Source organism: Pseudomyrmex gracilis, unplaced genomic scaffold (genome assembly GCF_002006095.1).
Source record: "Pseudomyrmex gracilis isolate BER0280 unplaced genomic scaffold, ASM200609v1 scaffold_7, whole genome shotgun sequence".
NCBI lineage: Eukaryota > Metazoa > Arthropoda > Insecta > Hymenoptera > Formicidae > Pseudomyrmex > Pseudomyrmex gracilis.
The window spans coordinates 1,302,332-1,326,446 of NW_018020591.1; the positions used below are offsets into that span (position 1 = coordinate 1,302,332).

General features: G+C 45.2%; 1 protein-coding gene across 2 annotated transcripts in view; it reads left to right on the plus strand.

Moving 5' to 3' along the window:
* The first annotated feature begins 4,734 nt into the window (after nucleotides 1–4,734).
* The window catches only part of LOC109860162, an 85,592-nt gene continuing 66,211 nt past the window's right edge, over nucleotides 4,735–24,115 (plus strand). For both annotated transcript variants that reach the window (XM_020439065.1, XM_020439073.1), the window contains exon 1: nucleotides 4,735–4,933. In XM_020439065.1, coding sequence (XP_020294654.1) covers nucleotides 4,924–4,933 — 10 coding nt within the window. In that variant the 5' untranslated portion in view covers nucleotides 4,735–4,923. The remainder of the gene's footprint in view (nucleotides 4,934–24,115) is intronic.

The window sequence follows — 24,115 nt, forward strand, 5'->3', positions numbered from 1 at the left end:
CGTCAATTTATTACAATTGTTTTTGCTGTTGTCATAATTATATCTAGTTATTAACAATATTACAAATAACAGACTTATATATTCAAAAATTTTATTTAAATTTTATTTGCAATTTCAAGTTGTTATTAATTAATTCTTCTGCGGAATTTTGTTGCCGGACTGAAAATTGTTCTCCGACATTATCGTCGGAACAATTCGCACGTTACAGCAGAGACTCCAGGCAGAGTCTCCAGGAATTCCCTTGTTGCGCGGCTGTGCGCTGGCTCGCGGAAAGAATAAGAAACGCATCATCGGATGTCATCGCGCGCGATGCGTGCATTGTTGCGTAACGAGATGATGAATCAACGGATCATACACTGCGATCATTCACTGCGTCGGAAGAGACAGACACGTGCCTAGCGCTGCGTTTGCAAATTGGCCAATTATCACGGTAAAACCGCGTTCTCTCCGATCCCGCGCGTTTGCAACCGCGGAATGATACTGCTCGAGCGTGCTGCTGATGCTTGGGCTTGCGCGGGGGATCGGTAAATATATGCGTAAATAATTGCGCGTTTCTCTCTTCCGTTTACGGCCGCGGGTGTGACGATTCGCGGCGAAACACAACGGCGAACGACCGCGGATAATTATTTATGCAACAGGCAAAAGAATCTTCGCGGAATGCGCGTGTTTAATACCCTCGGGATCTGGTCGTGATATCGTGCGAGCAAAAAGGAGAGCGGCAAACTCGTCGCGCCGCGAGGAGATTTTGTACATTTTATCGCAAGATGTTTATCCGCGCTCGTTCGCGTAATCACACGCGCGCGCGCACGTTGATTAATGCGGACGTACAAATTATAAATTTCGTTTGCTTATATTTTACCGCGCGCTCGGCCATCCTAGACTCGCCACAACGTGCTATTTACGTGCTTAAGTAATTGCGGCGAAACCGACCTTCCTTATTTCTCAATATACATCACAACCATATACATTGCATCCAACTCAACCCGCGATTTATGGGAAAAGACCTGTCCGAGTAAGATATGAGCTTGAGATTTGCGACGTGAATCATCCATTCCGGGGAAGGAGGAAAACCGAAGGAAGTAACGATCGAAATTTATATTCTGATTGCGACAAAAAGCAAGCGAGCGAGCGAGCGTCTCCTTTTCATCTTACGAACAAGAAAAAAAAAAAAAACAAACTACTCCGTATCTCGTCCTATCTCCGCGGGATGCGGTTAAGAACACGCGACTCTAGTGTGTATACGGGCACGCGCGCCCTAAACGCGGTCGACGGGGCGTACACAAAACATCGGTGGCCGGTGCGCTTTTACAAGGTGGTTTCACGCCGGGCGCCTTAAGTCGCCGCGCGTTTGAAATCCGATCGAGCCGCCGTCGGTCGAGAGAGAACCAACCCGGCTTGCCGCTGCGCCGCCGCGCTCTGTTGTTACCCGTAGCGGCTGTCGTGCGCCCCGTCCGCAAGTCCCCGACGAGAGAGGCGGATGAGACGCGTCGTCGAAGGGAATACGAAATGAACTCTCGCGCGCGCGCTCCGTCGCGCGAACCCGTTACCCACACTAGCGTTTTCGCAGGAATCGGCTTGCGAGGAATCCACGGGGCGCGTTCGGAAAGCGTACATTTCTGCAGGGCCGTAGAAGGCTCGGATCCGTCTTGTTGTCCGCGCGTTTTTTCCTTTTTGATTCGCGTTTGATGATAAAATAAACGCAAATTCCATTTAAACTCACTTGCGCGAAACATCCCGACATTCTCCAGGTATATCGTTTGTGGTAATTACTTCATCAGGGAGATAGATAGATTTATTTCGATAAGAATTACTTATATACGTAATTACGTCCTTCACGTTGCATTAACGTTTTATTAAAAACGGTTCTAATAAAATTCCAAACACACTAAGCCGCGCGACCAATTATAACGGGAGATCAAAAATTGAAAAATACACTCCGCACACTCGATATTGGTTTTTTGCGTGTTCTCTTGTCGATGGTTACATTACGGAGCTCTCCAATATAATGAGCTATTATTATTATTATATATACATACGTGATGCGCGGCACAAAAAAGTGGCTCCTTTGTACATCTCGAACGACTTCTTTTACAAATCCGGTTAATTCGCAAGAACAATTTCGCACTTCAGAAACGATGAGCGAGCAGAAATAACAGTAACAATTCATGACAATTAGGAATGCGAAAGCTAACAAATTGACGTAATGAATTGGCGAGTAAATTTTCAATACACGAACTCGCCCGGTCTCTCTGCGCGAAGTTATTCATCCGTCAAACTTTTTCGCGGCGAGCAATCGGCTGCGTAAGCCTGCGTTCGCGGCATTGCGAATCGGAGAAACGTAAGAGATGTTGAAACCGAACGCAAATTGGACGCGAATTTTCGAACGCTCCGACGTATCCGATTTGCATTATTGTACGCAAAGTTCTACTTCTTAAAAGTACAAGTTCTTGATCTTTCAAAATATTTTTGCCTTCTCGTTCTCATGGCGCAGATACGGTAAAGTGCAACACGCACTTGCCCTCATTTAGAAATTAACTCGCTTCTCGGAGCGTTTATTTCAGTCACGAAACGCGCGTTACATGCCGCACATTGTAAAATTTTTGAGGAAAAAAACGTCTGTTTCTCTCCCCTGCACACGTGGCGAGCGCCATTCGGTGCGTTTGTTGGCGCTCACGTATAATTATTCATAACGTCGATTGTCCGTGCCACGGAACCGAGATTCTCGCACGAATCGGTCAATCGACGCGCGAGGAACGCGCGAAATAAATTAAACATAATGGCGCAAAACTATGTATACACGTGTACGTGCGCCTGAGCGGAGTCTTTTCTCGCGCGACCCGCGCTTGTGAAACGCCCCGAGGCGTTCCGGAGTTCACCGACACCGTCGTGCTCGCAGAGGTTCTGCGGGCCACGGTGTCATTAGAACCGCGTGAAATACGCGGTAACATTGTTATCCCCCCGTCACATAAACGTCGCATAAAAACAAAAGGTGCATGTTTCTTCGAGAATCATCGTCGAAGTTTCTCCGGAGACGCGTTGTTTTATTTTGTCCCGGTTTTATTTATTATCTCAAGGAATCAAATGCGAGAAAGAGTTTTCAACAATCAACAAAACGACTATCGAGTTCCCGCGATTGAGCCTTGAGAGCGTCCTTTGTCTCGTTCCGGAAGAAACACGCGGCGAGCGCCTCATCATTTGAAAGATATAACACAATGTGAGGACGCAGAAGGTAGGATCTCGCTAGAGTCTGCAAATTGTTTTCCTTTTTTTTTGCGCAGATCGACGCAACGATCCGTGATGTACGCGAATGCAATCTGTTGAGACGTCGAGCAGCGATCCATGAGGAGCGATTTGGATCTCGTGAAGCTTCCGCGAATCCAAGCGACCGTCCGAGCTTGTTGCAAGGACGATTCTGTCTGCCTCGAGGCGGACTTAGCCGCGGGCTAAGCAAGTGACGCGGAGTATATGTATATACTATATATATATATATGTATATAACATTTCAACGCTTTGTTCATATTTTAGTTACCGACGACGGGAGGAAATTATATACACGGGTGGTTTAAAGAACGAATAGAAATCTCATATCTCGCTGCAGCGCCGAGGCGAATAGACTTGAGGTCTCCTCATTTAATCGTTATCCGGTTCAATCAGTATCGTTGAACCTTTCAGGAAGGATGGCTATTACGTTGAAAGATAATATCTCTGTGATTCTTTTAGCGCGGTCGTTGATAGCGTTTGCACGGAACGTTCATCCGTGGAGATATCGACTTGTTAATTTGTAACAGAACTCTTTTGTAATTTATTCGACATTATCTCTCTCTCGGTCTCGGTTTTATATTTCGCGCGCACACATATCTCTCTTTCTACGATGTTATCTTTGTTAAATTGTACACAGCAGGTGCAAGCCAATTTAAAAAAACAAAAAACCGAATCGCGTAACTCGTGATTAAATGGACGCTTCTTCGCGAATTTCGGAGAAACCGTTACTTTAATTATAATGTGTAATATCGTTCTTAACAAAATTCAAGTTTCGCAGATATGCATCTTCACGCGTGCATAAACATGTATTTTTGCTAAAATACATGTTTTTTTTTTTTTTTTCATTCCAAAGCGCCGGTGGTAGCGAAAAATGGAATTTTTTAGTTAAGAAAAGAGTTCAGAGTCCGCGACAAAATCCGTTAATCTTCTAAATATAAAGCTTGGCGCCGGTAGTCCATCGTCGGACGTAACGCTAACTGATCTTTACCTACAGTAACGTCTATTCAGCGCGAGACACTTAAGACCCCGGCGACTGTCCGGTGCCTCGCGTACGCCTTATACAGGCCTTCGTGCGAGTCGAGGAAGATTGGTTCCAGGCGTTGAGCTCACTGACTCCGCGCACGTAGTGGCACAGCACCGCGAGCGAGTCCCGCCGTGGGAGTGCGCGAGAGCGAGACGGAAGTATCTACCTTCGATAGAGACGGCCGGGTGCGAGAGAGAAAAGGAGACAGAGCTTGGTGCTTGCTCGCGAGAGGGAGGTAACGCCGTGTAAGCGGCGCTCGCGAGAGGAGCTCTCTCGCGCAAAAGGAAAAGGAGAGGAAGGGAGCTCTCCGAAAGAGAGAGGCAGGCAGCGAAGCCGTGAGGAACTGTCGGCCAATGAGACACCAGGCCGGCGATGACGTCGTCGTTGTCTCACGTTCAAGTCTCACCAAAAGTCTTCTCCGGGTACCAGTTCGTCCGCGGTCTCCCGGCTGGACGAGGAGGTCGTGCCTTCGACCACACCGCATCACCCATCGTGGTCGTTCGTGGTTTTGTGTTTTTTTTTTTTTTTTAATTTTTTATATAGTTTCTTTTCTCGCACAGTGAAATTACAAACTCAGCCAAGATTGCAGTTTGGATACGCGGAAGGATTGAGGCGGAAGGAGGCTGCTGCTGTCAGCCATGGGGACGGGTAAGTGTCTGGGAAAGCGATCTGGTTATCGCGCCTATTCCGACGGTGTGTCGCGTGTACGCACGCGCTCTGCTTTTTTTTTTTTTTTTTTTTTTTTTTTTTTTTTGATAGATTTGTTTAGTCAAGTTCTATTTGATAATTCTGTATCTCTTCGGGTAGCGACATCGGGGAACGGACTCGAGGGAGTTGAAGAATCCGCGTGGCACAAGCCGCGTGGGTTCACTGATCTCTCGCGAGACGTTTGATTGACGCTTGCTTGATAGCGGATCCAGTATGAAGGCATCCGGTATGCTATTTGCATATATACCAGTGCCAATTATCGTGACGCGGCCTCTCTTCAAGGCAGTCAAGGTCGAGATTATTCGTTGGTTTCTCTAACGCCAACCACTGGTATCACTCCCGAGATACACAAGACCACTGGGACCGCTCAAGGACACGAGTTGCGGAGCGCACGTCTCCGTTAGACGACTTCTGTCTTTTATCCTTAAACTTGTTCTTCAAACAAGAGAAGAAAAGCTGTTCTCTCGAGAGTAGATCGCGATTATTTAGCTTTAGAGGTTTTTCGAATTTACGCAACGCGATTGCGTGCTTCCTCTCGACGATGTTTGCTCTGATGTAACCACGCGCACACTGTCATTGCTATTGTTCCATTCGGGGGTCCGCAAACTCGAGAGAAGTCATCTTATTTTTTTTATTTCCTCCTCTCCCCGTCATTTCCCTCTCGAGGGTTTCTACGACCGTCGGTTGAGACTCTTCTCACACACACACACACACGCGCGCGCGGCTACTTTCATCTGATCGCTTTTGGTAAAAGGCTCTTCAAGTTCTTAAGTAGCCCACTGCAGAGAAACGGTGTCGAGGAAAAGGACGGATATATCATACACCGTTTAAATATATCTCTGGATCTCTCAAGATTTATTCAAAAATATACAACAAATTTATTTCATTTGTTTTTGCGCTTGTTTCGTTTTTTACTTTTCTCGCGAGGTGAAAACTCTCTGTGCGTATCTTGTACAGCGCACATTTGCCGCAAAATTAAACGTCTGCCGACGGTATTACATCAGGATGTGCATCGGTGTCGACCTTTAGCACATCCTTTAGGCAGACGGTGTCAAGGATGATGCGCGAAGTGTGTTGGCGGCATCAGAAATTATGCGGCCACCTGGGCGTAACGCAAATCAAATGTCTATTTTTTTTTTTTTACGTGACAAAATAAACACACACTTTTCTCCAAGTTAGTTCACGGACGGATGCTCGCGATCCTCTCTCTCTCTCTCTCTCTCTCTTTTTTTCTCCCTTTCTCATGTCATTTTTTATCCTGCTGATATCGATTCTTCGGCCTGGAGAGCTTAAAAAAATCGAGAGAGCGCATAAGCCGTCGCCTTTCGCTCCGCAGAGGTGATCGAAAGTGATCGCATCATCGGATATTTGTATCACGCCGGTGTGGTGAACGCGTTTTAACAGCTTTAGAAAGTGCTGCGATACCGAATGCGCCGACACGGACATTCGATTATGGCTTGCCTTTAAAATCAAGAACAAAGTTCTCGAACACGGACTCGCTAATTGATAAATCGCGCGATGATTTATCCAGCCGATAATCGATTGGAGGTAATTAAATTATCGCAGACATCTCGCGATTACCGCGCGCTCGGTTCGCGATCTAATGACGTAAACGTGGAAAAGTCGGCCGGTTTCTTCGATTTACAAGACTGCCACATTGCGCAAAGAAAAATGACGTCAATGACAATTATCTGAAATTCTGTAATTTTTTTTTTCTTTTTTTTTTATTCCGGACTCTGTATCACAAAGTCAGCTTTGATCAGTTTCTGTTAATTCCCGCTACGCGTATTTTTCTAAATCCGCGATCGAGATCCCGTTTTGAGACCAGATGAGATGTCAAGGCGATATCAGAAATAGGAAGTGCAAGAAACGACTTGTATCTTGTCTCTCAGTCTCTTTGCGCGTTCACGAGGACGAGACAGTACGCTTGCGTCGATGACGTCGCGTTCTTCCGCATGATACGTTTCTATAATCAGAGACCGGAAACTCGTCGAGCCGGTCGAACATTTCAGAGTCCGGTCTAAAAGTCACTACTATTCAAGTCGCCAGTTTCGAACAAAGTTCGTATGCTTTGAAGCGCCAGTGATTTTGAAGCGGACACTTTCTGTGTGACAAGACGCCTTCCGCGATCGTCTCGGATCCGGTTTTCACCGCGAGTGCGTGCTTGTCCCGGGTACAACATAAAGCTGTTCGTGCAAAAAGGTCTCTATGACTCGAGAGAGCGGAGACGACACGACGATCTAGAAAAACAAAAACAAAAATGAAAACAAACAAAAAACAAATACCAGCGAAAAGAAAAGAGGAGCGAGCATCGCGAATGCGGTATCGCGGTGAGGAGTGAGCAATGCGACTTATCAAGGATAACCGCGGAGTGACAGCATCAGATCACTCTTTGAGTGATGTTTTACGAAGCATTTCGTTGCATCCGAAGGTAAACTCAAGTATCTATTCTTGGCTCTGTCTCTCTCTCTCTCTCTCTCTCTCTCTCTCTCTCTCTCTCTCTCTCTTTCTCTCGTTCTTTCGAATTATGCGCACAGAGTTGCGCAAGAATTGGTGAGCTCGTCAACATCCGTGAAACTACAGATTTTTTTTTTATCTCTTCAGGTTTATTTTACTTTTTTTTATATTTTTAATTGTTTCAATTTTTTTTTTAATTTTTCAATATTCACAGTAAAATGCGTAAGTTGTAACTGATACGAAAATTGTTTTCAGAATTTTTCTCTTTGCACAGACACGAAAAATTGTTTTTCAGACAAAAATGTCAGAGTTTACAAGTTAAGTTAAGAACGTTTTAAAACTTCCAGATGAGAGAACAGAACATTTCGTGACTGAATGTCAGGAGCGAGAGAGTATTGACGAGATAACTTCATCTAACTCGTCATCTAACTGCATAACACGAGCGCTCACATGATCGCAACACACACACACACCGAATGCGTGCGCAAGTGCATCGCGCAATATTCCGTACACGCGCGTTAGGCGAACGTGATTTGCGATCTATTGCCGCTCATGTCTCCCGGAATCGCTTCGATATTACGCGCAATTGATATTACCGTCAATGTGCAATGCACTTCATTACTTGGCAGCGACGATTTATTTAGCTCGATTCGAGTGAGCGTGACGTTGTCGTCGTCGTCGTCGCGGTTTAGATCGATAGCGAAAGGTTCGGCATTGTCGAGGTCGCGGTTATATGCGTAGAACCCGCAGTTCTGCCGATTACAATAGGAAACGTTGGAATTAGCGCGACCGAGCAAATAACTGCGATGGTCGATTGGCTTTGACGTTGGCAGGTCGGTTATATCTTGCTCAACCTTCGTAATCGAAAACAAGATGCAAAAAAAAAGTGAAAGAAAATAAAAAATATACAATCTCGTTAATGCAATATTTATAAAAAAATCCTGCTAGAGAAATAATTAATGTACAATTTATTTATTTTAAATTTACTGCGATTAATTTACGCACTTTGGCAATTGTGCGGTAAACTTAAAATCGCCTTGAACCGGTTTCGTGCTTTCCACACATGGGTGTGACCCGAACGTTGGCTTTTATCGACAGAAATCGCACCAGCCGCTCCTCACAAAAATGTCGGAGATGTTCCAGTTTAAAAGAAACATTAAAATACATTAGAAAATTACGTCACACTTTACAAGTGTAAAAATAATTAAAAACACACTTTCTATTATCGCCAAGATAACTCGATTTTTTTTAAAGTTTGAAGAATTAGGTCAATCAGGTGAATCAAAATTCTCACCACATATCTCGTCTAATAACACAATCGAAAACTATGTCGTGATCATTATGTGAGGCACCAAGCTTCTCTAGATTACGTAGCATTGCACGCTAACTTTCCAACCATTATGGCAAATAAAAGCGTGGCTGTGTAAGTTTCGTCTAGCGTGTCCGACATTATACCTCTTTCGTAATACGCTCGTGCTTAATGTCTTATTTAATTTCTTTCTCCTGAGTGCAAGTTGGATCCCAAAATGTTATCGAGCTTGTCCGCTTGTCCGTGTTATCGATTGTTCTGAATTTCCTGTTAATAAATTAACTAAAATTCGTGCTCAGCTCTTGTATTTTTTTTTCTCTCCGCGCGTTTCTCTCCAGCCGAAGAGATACTTTACCAGTCACGAGTGACCCGATTTGAACTTGGTGCTGACAACCGGACAGATTGCGTAACGACGAAGTCAGCATTGCGCGCCGCCAAGACCCAGTTTAAACGTGTCCTATCGATTGCAGTCGTGCTCTCCCGCTGGAAATAATTAATAAGTATAATAGAGAGTCATCCTCTTTTTCTTTTTCTCTCTCTCTTTCTCTCTGTTTCTCCCGGTAGTACTTAACTATTTGCGGCAACTCGCGATTGCTCCTTCGCGGTATTGCGGTGATGCGACACTTTCGTCGTCGACGTCTCTCCTCAGAGAGATACGCGATCTATCATTATGGTATCCTTGCATCGAGTCTCGCCGAGACTCGTCATTACAAAGTCTTTGTGACAAAATTTTATTAGACTTTGTTCGCGGAAACGTTTCTTAATGTGTTTACGACGACGTAGTTCGACACGTTCCATCGATTTAACGAGAGAATTTTGTCACCTTTGTTTCTTAATGCTGACGATATAGTTTAACATTTTTTTAAATTACATTTTGTCGATTTAACAAAATAATTTTGCCACTTTTGTAAATTTTGTTTGTCGAATTTACAATTATGTATTCAGAGATTGAACAAAAGTTTAAAAAATTCTCTGGAATTCTCTCTTCACAGGAAATTGAATATTTATTCGGAATAATATCAAAAATCGCGTACGTGTCTCGGCGTTATGCGCATTTCCATCGTATGGAAATCAGCAAAGATGTAGAGAAGATTCCACCTTCGTTGGAATATGCGCCTCCGTGCCCGCGCGTTTTCCTCCGAGCGACCGTTTAATTAGTATGAGAGCTGGAATCAAACTCGCAGCTTGTGGATTGAGCTGATCAAAGCGCACTGCCCTTCGGGTAATCTTCTGATAACTCACCGGCAATCTTCGCCTGTACGACTATGCGGCTTGGGTATTATTATCTTGACTCTTCTCCCGAGTGTACACGACAAGGAAGAAACAATATTCTTTTTCTCTTCTTGCTTTTCCATCCGCGCACAACAGCTACGTGTCAAATCAATGAAAATTTAATCACGTCGTGAGATAAAGAAAAATAGAAAAATATAAAACCAAATATATACATGTGGGAGATAGCGCGAAATGAAAAGATTATCGCGACGTGCGAAATTTATATCTTTCTAATCTTGGTTTGTGAAAATCGACGAATTCCGACGTTCGCTGTTTTTGAAAGACGAGAGATGTGCGCCACGGTGGAGGAGTAATCCCGGCTCGACACGATCGTCGGGAGACCGCGTACTCCCTCTTCTTTTTCCAAGAGGCGATTCTCGCGATTGTTTCCGTCGTGGTTGCATTCTCGGCGATCCGAAGCGGCCCTCTGAGGTCAGCCGCGAGTTGCAGGCGCGCGCATACCCGTCGTTCGAGACGGAGAAGAAGAACGGAATGCCGATGTCCATATAAATCCTCGAGGATGCAACCGGCAAACACATTTCGCTATTCTAAATCACGTTTAGCAGCGCGTGCAGGTGCAAACATACGACCGCGTGTATGTAAATGGGGAAAGGAAAGAGAGGAGGAGAGTTGCTGCTACGGTCGTTACGCTTGATGGATGATCGGGGTAGGTTGTAGCGCACAACCGCCTGTGCGTATTCCCGGTTATGGCAAACGCGGCCGAGCAATACAACTTAACGTAATTTGAATAATTAACAGCTATTTGCGGGGAAGAAGTCTCGTGTCGTGGCGCGTTTTAATGCACCGGGACTTAAAACCCGAGAGAGGTGGTCGGTGTAAATCTCATCAAGATTTATGTGCAAGCGAGGGGAGGAGGGAGAGAGCGTTAAAAATTACTGCGGATTATTTATAGCGTTGTTTTTTTTTTTCCGCGGGAGAGAAGGCGGAAGAGCGCAATTAGCGAATCTTGCTCGTTGCGCATTCGCACAACAAGCTGCGGCCTGTTGCGCTGGAATTTAAATCGAAGCCTCGTCGTAAGATTTCAGAACCGCGGCTTTTTACTAGTCAGCTTCACCTCGACCCTGGTCTCTCTTCGCGCCGAGTCAATTTTTTCCTCATTCTCTTTCCACTCAGCTAGAAAGATTCTCGATTATTTTACTACACACGTTTTAACGCGGCGCTCGCCGCGAGAAAGAAACTCTCTCTCTCTCACCTCGTATATTGACACTGAACGTGTTTTATATGTTCTTAGCAAACGGAAGATTTAAAATAAACTCTCGAGATCAAATATTTAATAATTAAATATATGTGAAAAAAATGAATAAGAGGATAAAAGAGTTTCACTTACGAAACCTACGACGTTGTGTAATTTGTGTACTGTATTTTTTTTATGTGTAAAAATATAACGCGCGCGGCGATTTTTACAGACTCTCTCTCTCTCTCTCTCTCTCTTTTTTCTCTCTGTTGGAGGAGCGTAATGTACGACAAGCGCAAAACAAAACAAAAAGCCTTAATAAGTGAACATCTTCGGAATTGCTGTGCGAGATAAGAAAATTATATGCGGCGTGCGCGGCAATTTGGAGACCACCAAAGTGCATCAGATGGCCGAACGCGATCCCCATTATATGCGCCGCATGAATCGCCGCGTTTCGCGCGATAAGAGGACTCGAAAAAATTTATATATTCCGCAAAAAGAATTTATAACGTCGTTAGCGTTGGCGACTTAATGCGTCACGCGCGATATGTAACGCGATACGCGATTGTCCGCCTGGACGATCTCTCTCTCTTTCTCTCTCTCTCTCTCTCTCTCTCTCTCTCTCTCTCTCGCGCTAATAAGAGCAAAGACGCGTGAACTATTTACTGCATTCCGTAGAGAGCGAGAGAGATTCGCAACTGAAGAGATCATTGGAGGTAGCACCTTCGAAACAAAAAAAAAAAAAAAACTAGCAACGCGGCACGCATCGCCGTTTATCATATGTGTGCACAGGGGCGCCTTCTCTTTTCTTTCTCTCTTTTCCGATCCGAAGATCGGCCGGACCGACGTGCATATATATATACATATGCAAGCGCTATGCTATAAATAACACATAAACGTGTACAGACGCACCGAAATACGTTGCGTCCGTCTTCGCGCAGCCTCAGATCATTCTTCCCTCGACGTGTGTGCCCGCCTCTCCCCCGGCTATATTAAAATTATGTTTTAGTTACGCTACCGTGTAATAAATATGCGAGCGCGCGTAAGATAGAGCGCCGGATGAGCGCACGCCGGGGATAGAATCCTCTATACGAGACGACGATGATTAAGCGTGAGGTCGATCGGTTACGCCGGTGTCCACGTCAAGCCACGCGAAAGTAGCTGAGGCGCGGTCGTCCATTGCCGATTATAGGCATCTCTCCCCGCGAAGAAGAGGAACAGCTCTCTCTCTCTCTCTTCCTCAGTTTCTCGTCTCTGCCTTCTCGCACACCGCCAAGAAGTATTCGCGACAGAGTCGACAAGAGATAGAAGACGGAGAAGAGAGAGAGAGAGAGAGAGAGAGAGAGACGCATCCGCCGCAGATTGCGTGTGAGAGTGCGTGTGAGCGCACATCGGTAATGTCGATCTTCCTCCTCACGTCTTTTCCCTCGAGAGCATTTTTTTTTTCGGTCACGAATGAGTACACCCCGTGACCTTCCACATCGCATACCTGAGCGGACGCTGCGTTCGCGCGCTGCGTTCGTCGTCGTCGCCGCCGCCGCCGCCGCAAAGACGGACGATAAATTAGGACCGTTCGCATCGTGCGCGCTGAATTATTAATTAGAGGGATGCACAGGCTCTTGGAACACATATGTGTGTGTGTGTGTGTGTATGTATATCGTACGTGTCTCCGCGTGTTCACATTATCACGCTTAGGGAGACGCACGTTTAGGTAATTAGTTAATTACGTAGCGCGCGTTAACAAATTGATTCGCTTAGTAAAGAGGCGCTTTATTAAATTTATTAAAGATATTAAAATGCAAGTCGGTAGGTAATTTCTCTCAATTTGCTCGGTCGGGAGACGAGAGATTTATAGGCGCGCAGAAAAATCATCGCGCGCGTCTTGCCTGATGCCGGCTATAAAAAAAAAAAAAAAAAAAATCCTACCACCCAACGGCTTCTCTCGCTTGGCGCATTTACATATAACGCGTTCCCGCTACGTGGTAACGCGGGTTTCGTTTCGCGATCGGATCACACTTCGCGAGGAAAGTCACGACGAGAGAAAGAGGGAGTGGTATGGTAGCCACTTCGCGAGATACATTTTCCCTCGGCAGTTTGCCTTTCTCTCTCTCTCTCTTTCTCTCTCTCTCTCTTTTTCTTTCTCTCTCGCGCTTTCCGCGAAGCGCACTTCCTCTCGTTCTCGGTTACGTCTCGGTTGCCGTACACACCGCGGTCTTTCCACATTGTGCACCTTCGCCGCCCAGAAGCGGAGTCTTCTTCGACCTCTCGCGGCCGCCAAGTCTCTCTGCAGGCGCCATTACTCGCTCTCTTCCCCTACCGTGTCCTCCATCGCGCGCTCTTCCCCCAACTCCTCTCCCTCGCACTACCCTTCGTGTATATTCCACCTCTTCTACTTCTACTGTAACTACGACTACTACTTCCAGCGCTTCTTCTTCTTCTTCTTCTTCTTCTTCTGCTGCTTCGCCGTCGTTGTCGTAGTCTTCTTCTTCTTATCTCGCTCGTCTCTACGAGTCAAGGACCGTTCTCAAGGAGGTCGCTCCTTTTAACCGGCCGTGCACTACGCGCGCGGCCTTTGTCTCCGAATCTCCATCGCATAACATCGAGCATCACGAACTACATTATTCTTACGTTGAAATTACTTTTGTGTGCAGAACGAGGCGGTCCGTGCAATCCGTTTGCTCGGTGGTTTTGCAGCGGCGTCTGTCTGATATTGTTGTGTTTTTATCAAGAAATGCGCGTTTTGCGGCCTCAGAGAAATATATGAATTTAATCGCGTGTATATAATCAAACTGTGAAAGTCTTTTCGCAACGTAAAACCGATCTTCCTAAAAGTTTTATTTCACTCGAAGACTAAGAAGTGTCGACTGTGAAAATGGTCGAAAAGCCCGAAGCGGCTTTGACATACTAGGAAATCAACAATCTCGCGTCTGTCACTGCGTTTTATTACAGTCCGGTAATTGCGCGTTCCCGACGATGCATCTGGTCGTACGAGACGTTACAATTTTTTTCCGCGTCCCCTCGCGCGAGAGTATAAAAAAAACCATTCGTCGACACGCATCGGTGGCTAACTACAGACCCTGAGACAGCTACAATACGTAGGTACTGGAGAAGCTGGCTTCAGGGGGAGTGCGTCTCTCTCTCTCTCTCTCTCTCTTCTGTCTCTCTTCGGTCGCGCATCAGCGAACTAATTGGGCTTTAATCGAAGGACACGCGTAGGGCGTGTACCGTCTGATGTAAGGGATGCGGCCGATTCGCGCCTGCACGACACATTGAATTAGCGAAATTAGTGATAAACACCGAGCGCGCCGTCGATCAGGTCTCTCTTTGTTCGCGCGCGGGACGTCGTTCGGGCGCCCTCGTGAGACGAGAAACAGAGAGCCGCTTACGTTGTTTAATTAGCAGGTAGCGCGATTAGTCGGAACAATTAAATGCAGCTTTCTCCGAGGGATTCTAATATCTGGAAATAATATCCGCTGTTCAAACGTGCCGAACATGAGAGATAAATATAGCAGTTTAGTTCATTGAGCATGAAATGAAACGTGGAAAATTCTTTTTTCACCTTGGGAAAGATTCTCGATTCAACTTCCCTCGATCCCTCGAGGAGAGAAGAGGAGAATCTCTCGCTCTCCGTCACGAAGGAAGTCGAGAAGGAAAAGAGAAAGATGATGCCCTCGGCATTACGTAATCGCGTTACGATCACGCTCTTCCGTTCTCGCGGATTTACGCGAATTCCGCGAGCTTGGCTTGACCGTCGCGGCGGATTTTATGTACCGCGTCGTCGCCGCGGGCAAAACGATGATGACGGCGTGTGTGCGTGTTGCGTAATTTATCTCGATGCGCCGAGGCATTTGCATCGGGCGATCAATAAAACTCGACGTTACCGACGTGTTACGTGTTATTATTCGCAAATCACGATTATCCGAGTCATCGCGTATACGATGTGCGTGCGCGATGTGCAACGGCACGTCGCATCCGCGTGTGTGAGTATGCGCGCGTTGTGAAAACGGCGATTTCAAAGTAAAAGGTGTGATAATGACAAAAATAAATCGGCTATTTGCATTCGAACGACTAGTCGTCGCCGGCGGTGGACACACTCGCCCCTCTCGCAGATGATTAATCATTATCCCGACAGTCCGGTCTAACTGTAAATACGTTCGCCTGTTATTCGACGAAAGATTCTCACAATCTATCATTCGTAATGCAATTATGCAAATTGTGTATGTTGTGCACTCCCGATGCGATATTACATACTATTTCCCATTATAGCTGAAACACTCGGTCATCGGGTAAGATATCCGTGATAAGTGGACTCGACGCTAGAACTCAAGTGACTGTAAAACGGAATGTTTTACTGTTAATTAACGATATATTATTTTTTAACGAGCGTAGGAAACCTCCGCGAGAGTTTCCTGCGTTCTAAAAATAAAGACAAAACAAACGGAATCGTAAAGGTCTCTCGTAGACACGTGTCCTTGACGTAGCTGTCGACGTAACGCAGGCAAAAATATGTGGTTGGAAAACGCGTTTCGCGAGAAGAGCGCGGAATGCGACGTTTCTGCGCGGAAACTGCTGTCTGTGTACATTAATCGCGCGATATTAACGCGAACGGCGCGATGAAACGCGCGTCGTGTAACACGCGATTCACGACGACGTGTTGCCGCGACGATGTAATTTCCCGCTATAATATTTCGATGCGTCTTCCGACGTGGCGTGTACGTATGTATACGCAGTAGTATCGAGTGATGCGCGTGCGGCGCTCTTTTGCCGACCTTTCCACCCCTTAACGGTTACGACGCAATTATTTCAGCCTGGAGACGCGACGGTGTCGGAGGGTCACGGCGCAAATTACTTTTCTAGTTTCTTCCGAGTTATATTGGCTGTACACGTTGGAGCGTGTGCGCGAGACTCGCGTACTACCACACGTACACCCCATTACTCGGATAATTTGATTATTGTTTCATTGACTGCGGCTGTCACGGCTCCGCCGATAATGATCGGCGTAGGCTCGTGACGACGACGACGACGACTCCTTCCGCTTAGCCTTGTCCGCGGCCGGCAAGAAGCGCGGCTCGGATCTCGTCTCGGAACTCGCTTTAGCGTGAAACGGCAAAAGAACGATGGCGCTATAAATAAATGTCCAGCAAGAAGCTGGTAATTTTCTAACAATAAATGACGTTCTCATAATTCAGAAACGCGTTTAATGTAAATATCTCTTTTGTACGTCGTTTTCTTGATATAATAAATGTGTACGTCAGCCTTTCACAAGCCGATACCTTGAAACCCGCTTTTGTCACGTTTAAAAGTAAATCTGATCGCGCTCTTCTTGTTATTTTTTGTCTTTGATTAAATTAGTTAAAAAGAGAATTTTTTTTTCAAGTTTCTTTTCTAATGCCACAAGACCTACGGATATTGTGACACAAATATGTGATTCATCTCGCGAAATTGTACGATCCTCATCGATTGATCCCCCGTATACATAATCCGTTCGCACATCGCCCGGAGCTGGTTGCGAAGAGGGTGTACTTACGATATTTCTTTCTCGTGTATCAAGATCCAGCCTTTCCGCTGCTGGCGGATAAAAGGCGCATCCTGAAATCTGCCATGAGGCTTAGATTACATCCTAATTTCCACTATCTGCGTAGCGCTTAACGACGTAGCGGGACGATCCGTGCGCCAACATTGCGCGAGGTTTATCGGAGGATAACTGCGAGCGATGTCTTCACTCAACCTCGTCTTGACGTCAATTTTCGACGTAACAAAAAAAAAAAAAAAACAAAAAAAAGAAGCGGAATAAATGAGAATACGTCCGTCAACTTCCGCGCCGCGGCCGTCAATTGTGTGTTTTGTTACGCCGTGCAACGCACGGGAGAGAAAATTACGCCGTCACGATCTTGAACCGCGTAAAACAAGCGAAAGTTATCAGGATAAAATTAACAGTGGAATTACGTTTTATTATATTGGCCGGCTCACATGTTGGCGAGATATAAAAGTTAATACGTAATAGCTACCGGTCCGCAGCAGCAGCAGCGCTCTCTCAGAAGTGTACCGACGCGAGGTTTGAGGGGGAAAAAATGACTTACGATATATGCCGTTAAAACGGTGAATTTTCGCAAGCGCGCGGCGATCAATTTGCGGAGACTCGACACAATGCGCGCAACACGTGTTAGACGGCGCGCGTTGGCGAGATTGCTGTAATTTACCGTTTTGCGCCAGTCATCTAACGCGCGTATATATGTATACAAGTGTATATATATATACACGCGCGCGTGTATATATTTCTACCAAACCGATAATAAACCGCGCGCGATATTTCCGTGCCGTGTCCGAAGGCGCCTCATCGACCGATGATGCGAGCGATCTTCCGACACTCTTCGCGCGCGCTTTTCCGCGCCCGCCCGTTTCCACAAGGGCGAATCCTATGACTCACGTTTCCCTTTAGCTATCGCGTACGTGGCGTGCGCAATTACACGCGGCTTCTAATCGCCACGAGAGAAGGCGCAATATATACGTACTTAATATAATTACAAGATAGCGGTATAAATTACAAGATAGTCTCGTTACGTCAAGTCACGTCGAAACAATAAATCGAGAAGGTTTGTTGCACTAATCGAATAGAAATACTATTACCTGTTTAAGCCTCCGAGTAAAATCTCTTCTCGCGGCGAATCGATAGAATAATCGTTGTAAGGGAGAAAATTTACTTTGCGTTCGCTCTTCCTCTTCGAGGAAGAAAGAATGAACGGAGATTTGCAAAAGTTTTGCAAAAATCTCGTCACTTCAGATCGCACATCTTCCTCTAATGCAGAAAATAAACAAAGAAAAACGAAGAGAAGAATGATTTATTTGAAAGTTACATGGCATTGAGTATTACATCCTGTATATGCGCATGACGGGAAAATCGCGATGCGCGCGCGCAATCGATTACGTGAGTGCCGCATCGAACGCGCGCTTACGCGAACCTTAACTGGACATGCGTCACTCGCGGAGAGTTCAATGCTTGCAACAGATCGTACGGCACGTAACCTCGTAAGCCCATTATAATACACTCCTCCTGTCACAAGTCTTTCCATGTTTAGGGCAGAGAATACCCGTTAGCGCACATTGCGTGACAGCGAGAGAGAAATTGTGTTTTCCTCGCGGGAAAAATCAATAGACCGATTCTCTGATGCAAATGAGTTCTAAATTCCTCGCATCCTTTCCGTCAACGAGCCCGTTTCTAAAACTTTCGTTTTTGCATCGTTTTTAACGAGAAATTATTATTTTTTGCTGATTTCTTTGTTTATTATTATTATTTTTTTTTTTTTAAAAAGAGTAACAATCTTTGATGAGTCTTATCTAAAGAAAAAATTGTCGGACAGATACACAAGTGCGATTATTACACATATCCGTTAGAGACTTTTTCTTCAAGAGCGACAACGATTCCCACACAACACAAGCGGGATGATACGTTTTGCAGTCCGCGTATACTTTGTGGGATTTCAGCGCGTGGGAAAAAATGCTATATCGCGCGTCGGCAAATCGTTACGGCTAATACGGCAATGAAAACGTCAATTACGATGGAAACTGGCAGATGAGCATTAAATAAAGATTGCCTGCTTGTTCAGGGGCAGTCATTAGCGAAACGGCCTTGATCGCGTCTGTATCTCGATTTTATCCAGACACCTCGCTTGCCCACTCATCAGTCTTCATTACGAGCGAGTTAATCACGCTGTTCTTACATCTGTAAACCGCGACTTAAAAATCGCAACTTGTTTTCTTTCTGATTTATTGGCCTTTTTTATTTTGTAAATTTCGCTCTCTCTGTGTTACTTTGTCCTTCTCAACTTCGAACGGAACTCGCGCGCGCGCGCTCGAAGAATTGAACAAACTGTACTTGCGGCGATCGCAACGAAGCGGACACCGAGTCAAGAGAATTAATTACCTCGCGAAAACGACATGTGCCGTTGCGCGCGATATAACGCGAATCTTAACGAGGCCGGCGAGGCAAAGAACCTTGGCTCCTGATGATCGCACGATCGTTCGGATATCGCGTCATGTGGATGCGCTCGCGGATACGATCTTCTCTCACTTCTCTACTTCCTGCGTTATGTTACTTTGTGTAGATTGTCGGGTTTCAATACTTTTTGCAAGTTTTATTTCGCATCGCGGAACTGCACAGCTCTAAAAAGTGTTTAATCTCAATAAACAACATCCACGTTATTATATTTTGCCACAAAAAAATGCAAGATAAACATCTGATCTGTTCGCGACTTCGTCTCTGTAACAAAGAGACGGAGTCTTTAATACAATCGCGCGACCGGACGTATCTGGTGCATTTGCGCACGTAGAAAATGGCCGCGCCGCAACGAGCTTTTTACTGTTAGACCACTCGACGGAGGTATGGTTTTTTTACGATCGAAAGCTATGCGCAAATCGCACTTGCAAATATAAGACGAGAAGCAATGGAGATGGAAAAAAAATGCTGGAAAATATAACGGCACTCGGACGCTTATAGCCGCGCGAACGTCGTTATTGAGCGGCGATTCAGGATGAGCATTCGACGCGCCGATGAGCGAGGGAAAATTCTCTCGTGCGCACGAGAGAGAGAGAGAGAGAGAAAAGTACAAAGGACGCGATTATATAATTTGAAACAAATCGAAGCGCTTGTACCGCTCAACAGGGAGCAGCTATTATTGTCAATAATAAAAACGACGTTAAACGCGCTATCGCACCGGAGTTAATCGCCATGGCATGTTGGTCAACGTACCGTCATTATATATTTATTTCTTTGTGTGAAAAGACTTGCGTGAACAGAGCAAGTGTATGCAGACGACGACGACGACGACGACGATGCGATTAAATAACGCGTGTCGTGTGTATTTTTCTATCGTATAGACAAAAGGCGATGTTTGCTTTGTAAGACACGTATAATTTTTCACAACGCAATGATCTCATCAGCGAGAAAATAGGATGTTTCGGCAAGAGTTAGCCGTTTAATCGCCGTCCTTCGGACAAGGTTATCTCCTGCATTAATTTGCCTGGAACACACGGCGTCGCGATAAGCGATTCGCGACGATGACGTAAGTAAAGACGCGTGTTAGACCGCGATCGGACGTTTTTACGGACGTTTTCCGCATTTTATGTGCGTCGTAAAACAGACACGCCATCTCATCAGGTTATTTTTGCACGAATGAGCCGCACAGAAAACGCACTGTGACGAAACATATCCCGGCGCGCGAAATGAGTCACGCGTTGTTAATTAATTTCTGTCAGTCCCGCTTCTCGAATCAAATTTGATAAAAAGTGACTTCTCGCCGATATCTGTCGATGTCTTATTGTTTCGGGAATTTTGATTTTATATTAATCATGACCGCGAGCACCGCGCTTTATGGAAACAACACGCCGCAGGCGCAATTCGGAGGCGATCGAACGAGGCCTTACACGTTCGGCCTTACGCCCGCTCGTTTTGTAGAGTAACCCAAAGAACTTTCACTTTGCAGCGGAATAATTCCGCTTCGCTTCGCTCGCCGCTCTCTTGTTACTACGTGGTGGGCGTAAGTTTTAGGGCCAAATCGCCGTCTGCTTTGTACTACGGTTGATTCATGCAGGATGTTGCCTCAGGCAAGCGCGCGATGAAACGTTCGATCGTGCTTAGAATTCGGATTTCCTAATAGGAAATGCGGCCGTCGAGGCTGTCAGGATTCCTCTTGCAAGATGTCAAACGGTTAAGCCTCGCGTAAGTTTAGGCGACACTCGTATGCACATATATTTTATAAATCTCTCACATGGGTATATCCACACGTACGGAAGTGAGAGACGCATTTCGAGACAACTGCAAGGACGTAAAAAATAAAAAAATAAAAAAATTTCTTGTTTTAAAACATCGAATAAACGAGAGATCAATAGAGCTGCAATAAAAATCAATTAGTCAGCGTAAAACACAAATTGTTTCATAATATTCTCAACATATAAAATCACTTATTTTATTTCAAATATATTGATGATCCATTCGAGAAGATAATATTCGCACAACTTACACACAGATAATTTCCGTCGCTTAATTTTATGACAGTGCGCAGTGCAATTTACTGTCGCATTATACTGCGTTTCTGCGTAATGCGTGTTACTGTGGAAACCGCGCGTAATCGACACTATATATTGCCGCGCGGAGATTTGCCGCCTCGAGAGAGAGAGAGAAAGAGAGAGAGAGACAATTTGCAGGTAATGACGGTCAAAGGTGTAATGTGGCTTGAATCGCGACGAAGATGATGGATTGGCGGAGAGACCTTCCAATTGTACAAAATATTATCTAATTTATGTCAAAGTTTAAATTCGTATCCGACTTCTTGCGTTACTCGCGATCAATCGACTCGGCAAAATTGAATTTTAACATCGCGGGATGAATGTCGCGTTTGACGCGCGATAACCGGTCGTCCGCGAAGGATATTGACCTAACTTCGTCTCCTCGCGCGCCTCATCGTTACGAAATAAAGACAATCTCGGCTCGCTCGGGCGGCGGCTACGCGGGAATAAAAGACGTTCCGCAAGGAGGTGCACCGCGAATCCGCCCACAAATTACATAAATCGCCGCACGGCAATTACGGGCGAAACTTGACAAAAGTCAGGGTCAGCATTGTGTTCGATCTCGTCGGAATGAGAGAGAATTGAAATCCGCGATCCGTGTTCGCGATACGTGTCTCCTCTTGTGAAATTCTACACACATCGCCGTCGTTTCTTTACCTTCTGGACGGGATTTCTTTTGCCCCGCCACTTCTCGCGGAGAAACACCGTTACTCGAAATTATGGATTAAGAGACTTGGACTGAAATCCTTCTTAGTGTAGGATTTCAGTCCAACTCTCGTTTCTCCGAGAGGCGATATTTTTTGCAAAAAAAAAGTTAATTTATTAAGATCTCTAGTTTTTTATACGCTTTTTTCACGTACTTTCTTTCTAATCACACATACACACATAATATTTATCTTGTTGGCATAAATTCGAACAAGTTCTAGTTATTATATCGAGAAGAATGCTTTTTCTCGTGCAACAACTTTGTTTCCAATTAACACACATGTATATAAATCATTTATTTATACGCGCGTACACGCGTATCGATGCAACTTGACACAGATGCGAAACGAAAGGAAGACACGCCGAGTAATTAGAACGCACCGCGATGCATATATCGTTTTTTCTTTATTCCTTTTGTTATACCTTGTAATTAAATCATTCATTAAATTCATTAGTTTAGCGCGATAAATATCGAAATTTAATATCATTTCCGTTATAATGTTACGTCCCGTTTGCACACAGAACCTAGACATTTATCTCCGCGATGCGCGTCTCGAAACCTCTCGAGGATCTTCACGCATCAACACCGCGAGAAATAACGAAGCGAAGCAAAAAAGAAACTCGTCGTTTTTGCATTACTTTAACGAGGAATTATGCAAGTGCGTAAGAAGACTCGCGCGTGAAATCAGCGCCGCGCGCACACGTAGGAAGGCTCAACGCGTCGCGGTTATGCAATTGAAGTCGCTAGAACATGCAAATTCACTCTCGGGCGACACGGTCGTAAAAAGATCTGTAATTAAAAACAAAGAATTTACATGATTAGAATCGAAGACACGCGCGTAAAGTAAAAATAAATATCGCGTAAAATAAAAATAAATCGGACTGTTTCCCTGCGCGGGAAAGCGGATGTGTCTATGAAATTCAAAAAGTAGGTTCGTCACGATCTCACTTTTTAGTTAAAGATACACAAGCGATGCGTTTCGAGAAACTCGCGTTTTGATTTAATTTTTCTCATTTTTTTCTCTATCTCTCTCATCTGTTTTAATCGAGAACACAATCTAGAGAAAATTAATTATCTGCAACGTAACAGTTTTGACACGACTCTTCTTGGCCTCCTAATTTGGTTTTCCGAGACCGCGTGCGCGCCGAGAGAAAGTACATGAATTTTGATGCCGTTTTATTTACTGGGTTAATAATTCTTTTCTGCGGCAACGCAACAAAGCGATCTAGCAGGCGGTTCGCGTGCGGCACAGAAGCCGCATGATATTATTTTCCGCAATCTGTTCGTATGACGTATCGCAGATGCGCGATTACATTTGAAATGTCCTTGCGTGGGACGTGTATCCTCCGGGCGCACGCGAAAGAATAATCTCTCTCCTAATGCCGCCAGGATGTGTTCTGCAAGTCACACACGTGTATGTATGTATGTACTTTCACGGCGCCGAACAAACACGTCGTTCCTGACCCGCAAGCTTCCATAAACCGACAGGCTCGTGGGCGAGGCGGAATAATGAAGAAGAAATCGCGACGATGACTCGCCGATTCGTTATTGACCTGAAAATATCGATTTCGTGGTGGACTAATAATCACGTCTCGAATGTTTAATTACGACTTTAAAAAGTTGCAACAATAATATGTGATGCGATTTGATGTTTGATCGCACCTCAATAGAACGTCACCAACAAAATCTGTACCATTACCTGAATTTAATCGTTTGACGATGGAAGTTGAAGACATCATCTCGACATCACAGAAATCAACTTCTCCTCACCGTGTTAACACCGTTGCGCACGTTGCTGCTGAATGACAAACTCTACCTTCGATCGTCGTCGTTTGTCATCGTAACTCGCGTAGGAGTTTCGCGTGCTCCATATAAGCGCACTTTGCAATTCACACCGCGCATATTTATGCATGCAGATGTACTAGTGATGCAAAATGGAAGTGTACACCAGTATGGTTAGATTATCGGCGACAGCTACTGACTAAACGCCAATTGAGAGATTACGACACGCAGATATGCTAAAGAGGCGAACATCGACAAAAACCGATAAATCTGTGTCAATTGCTCGCGGCGGAAAGATCGATGTCTGCGCGAGAACAGCGCAGTGACAGGACTTCTTTG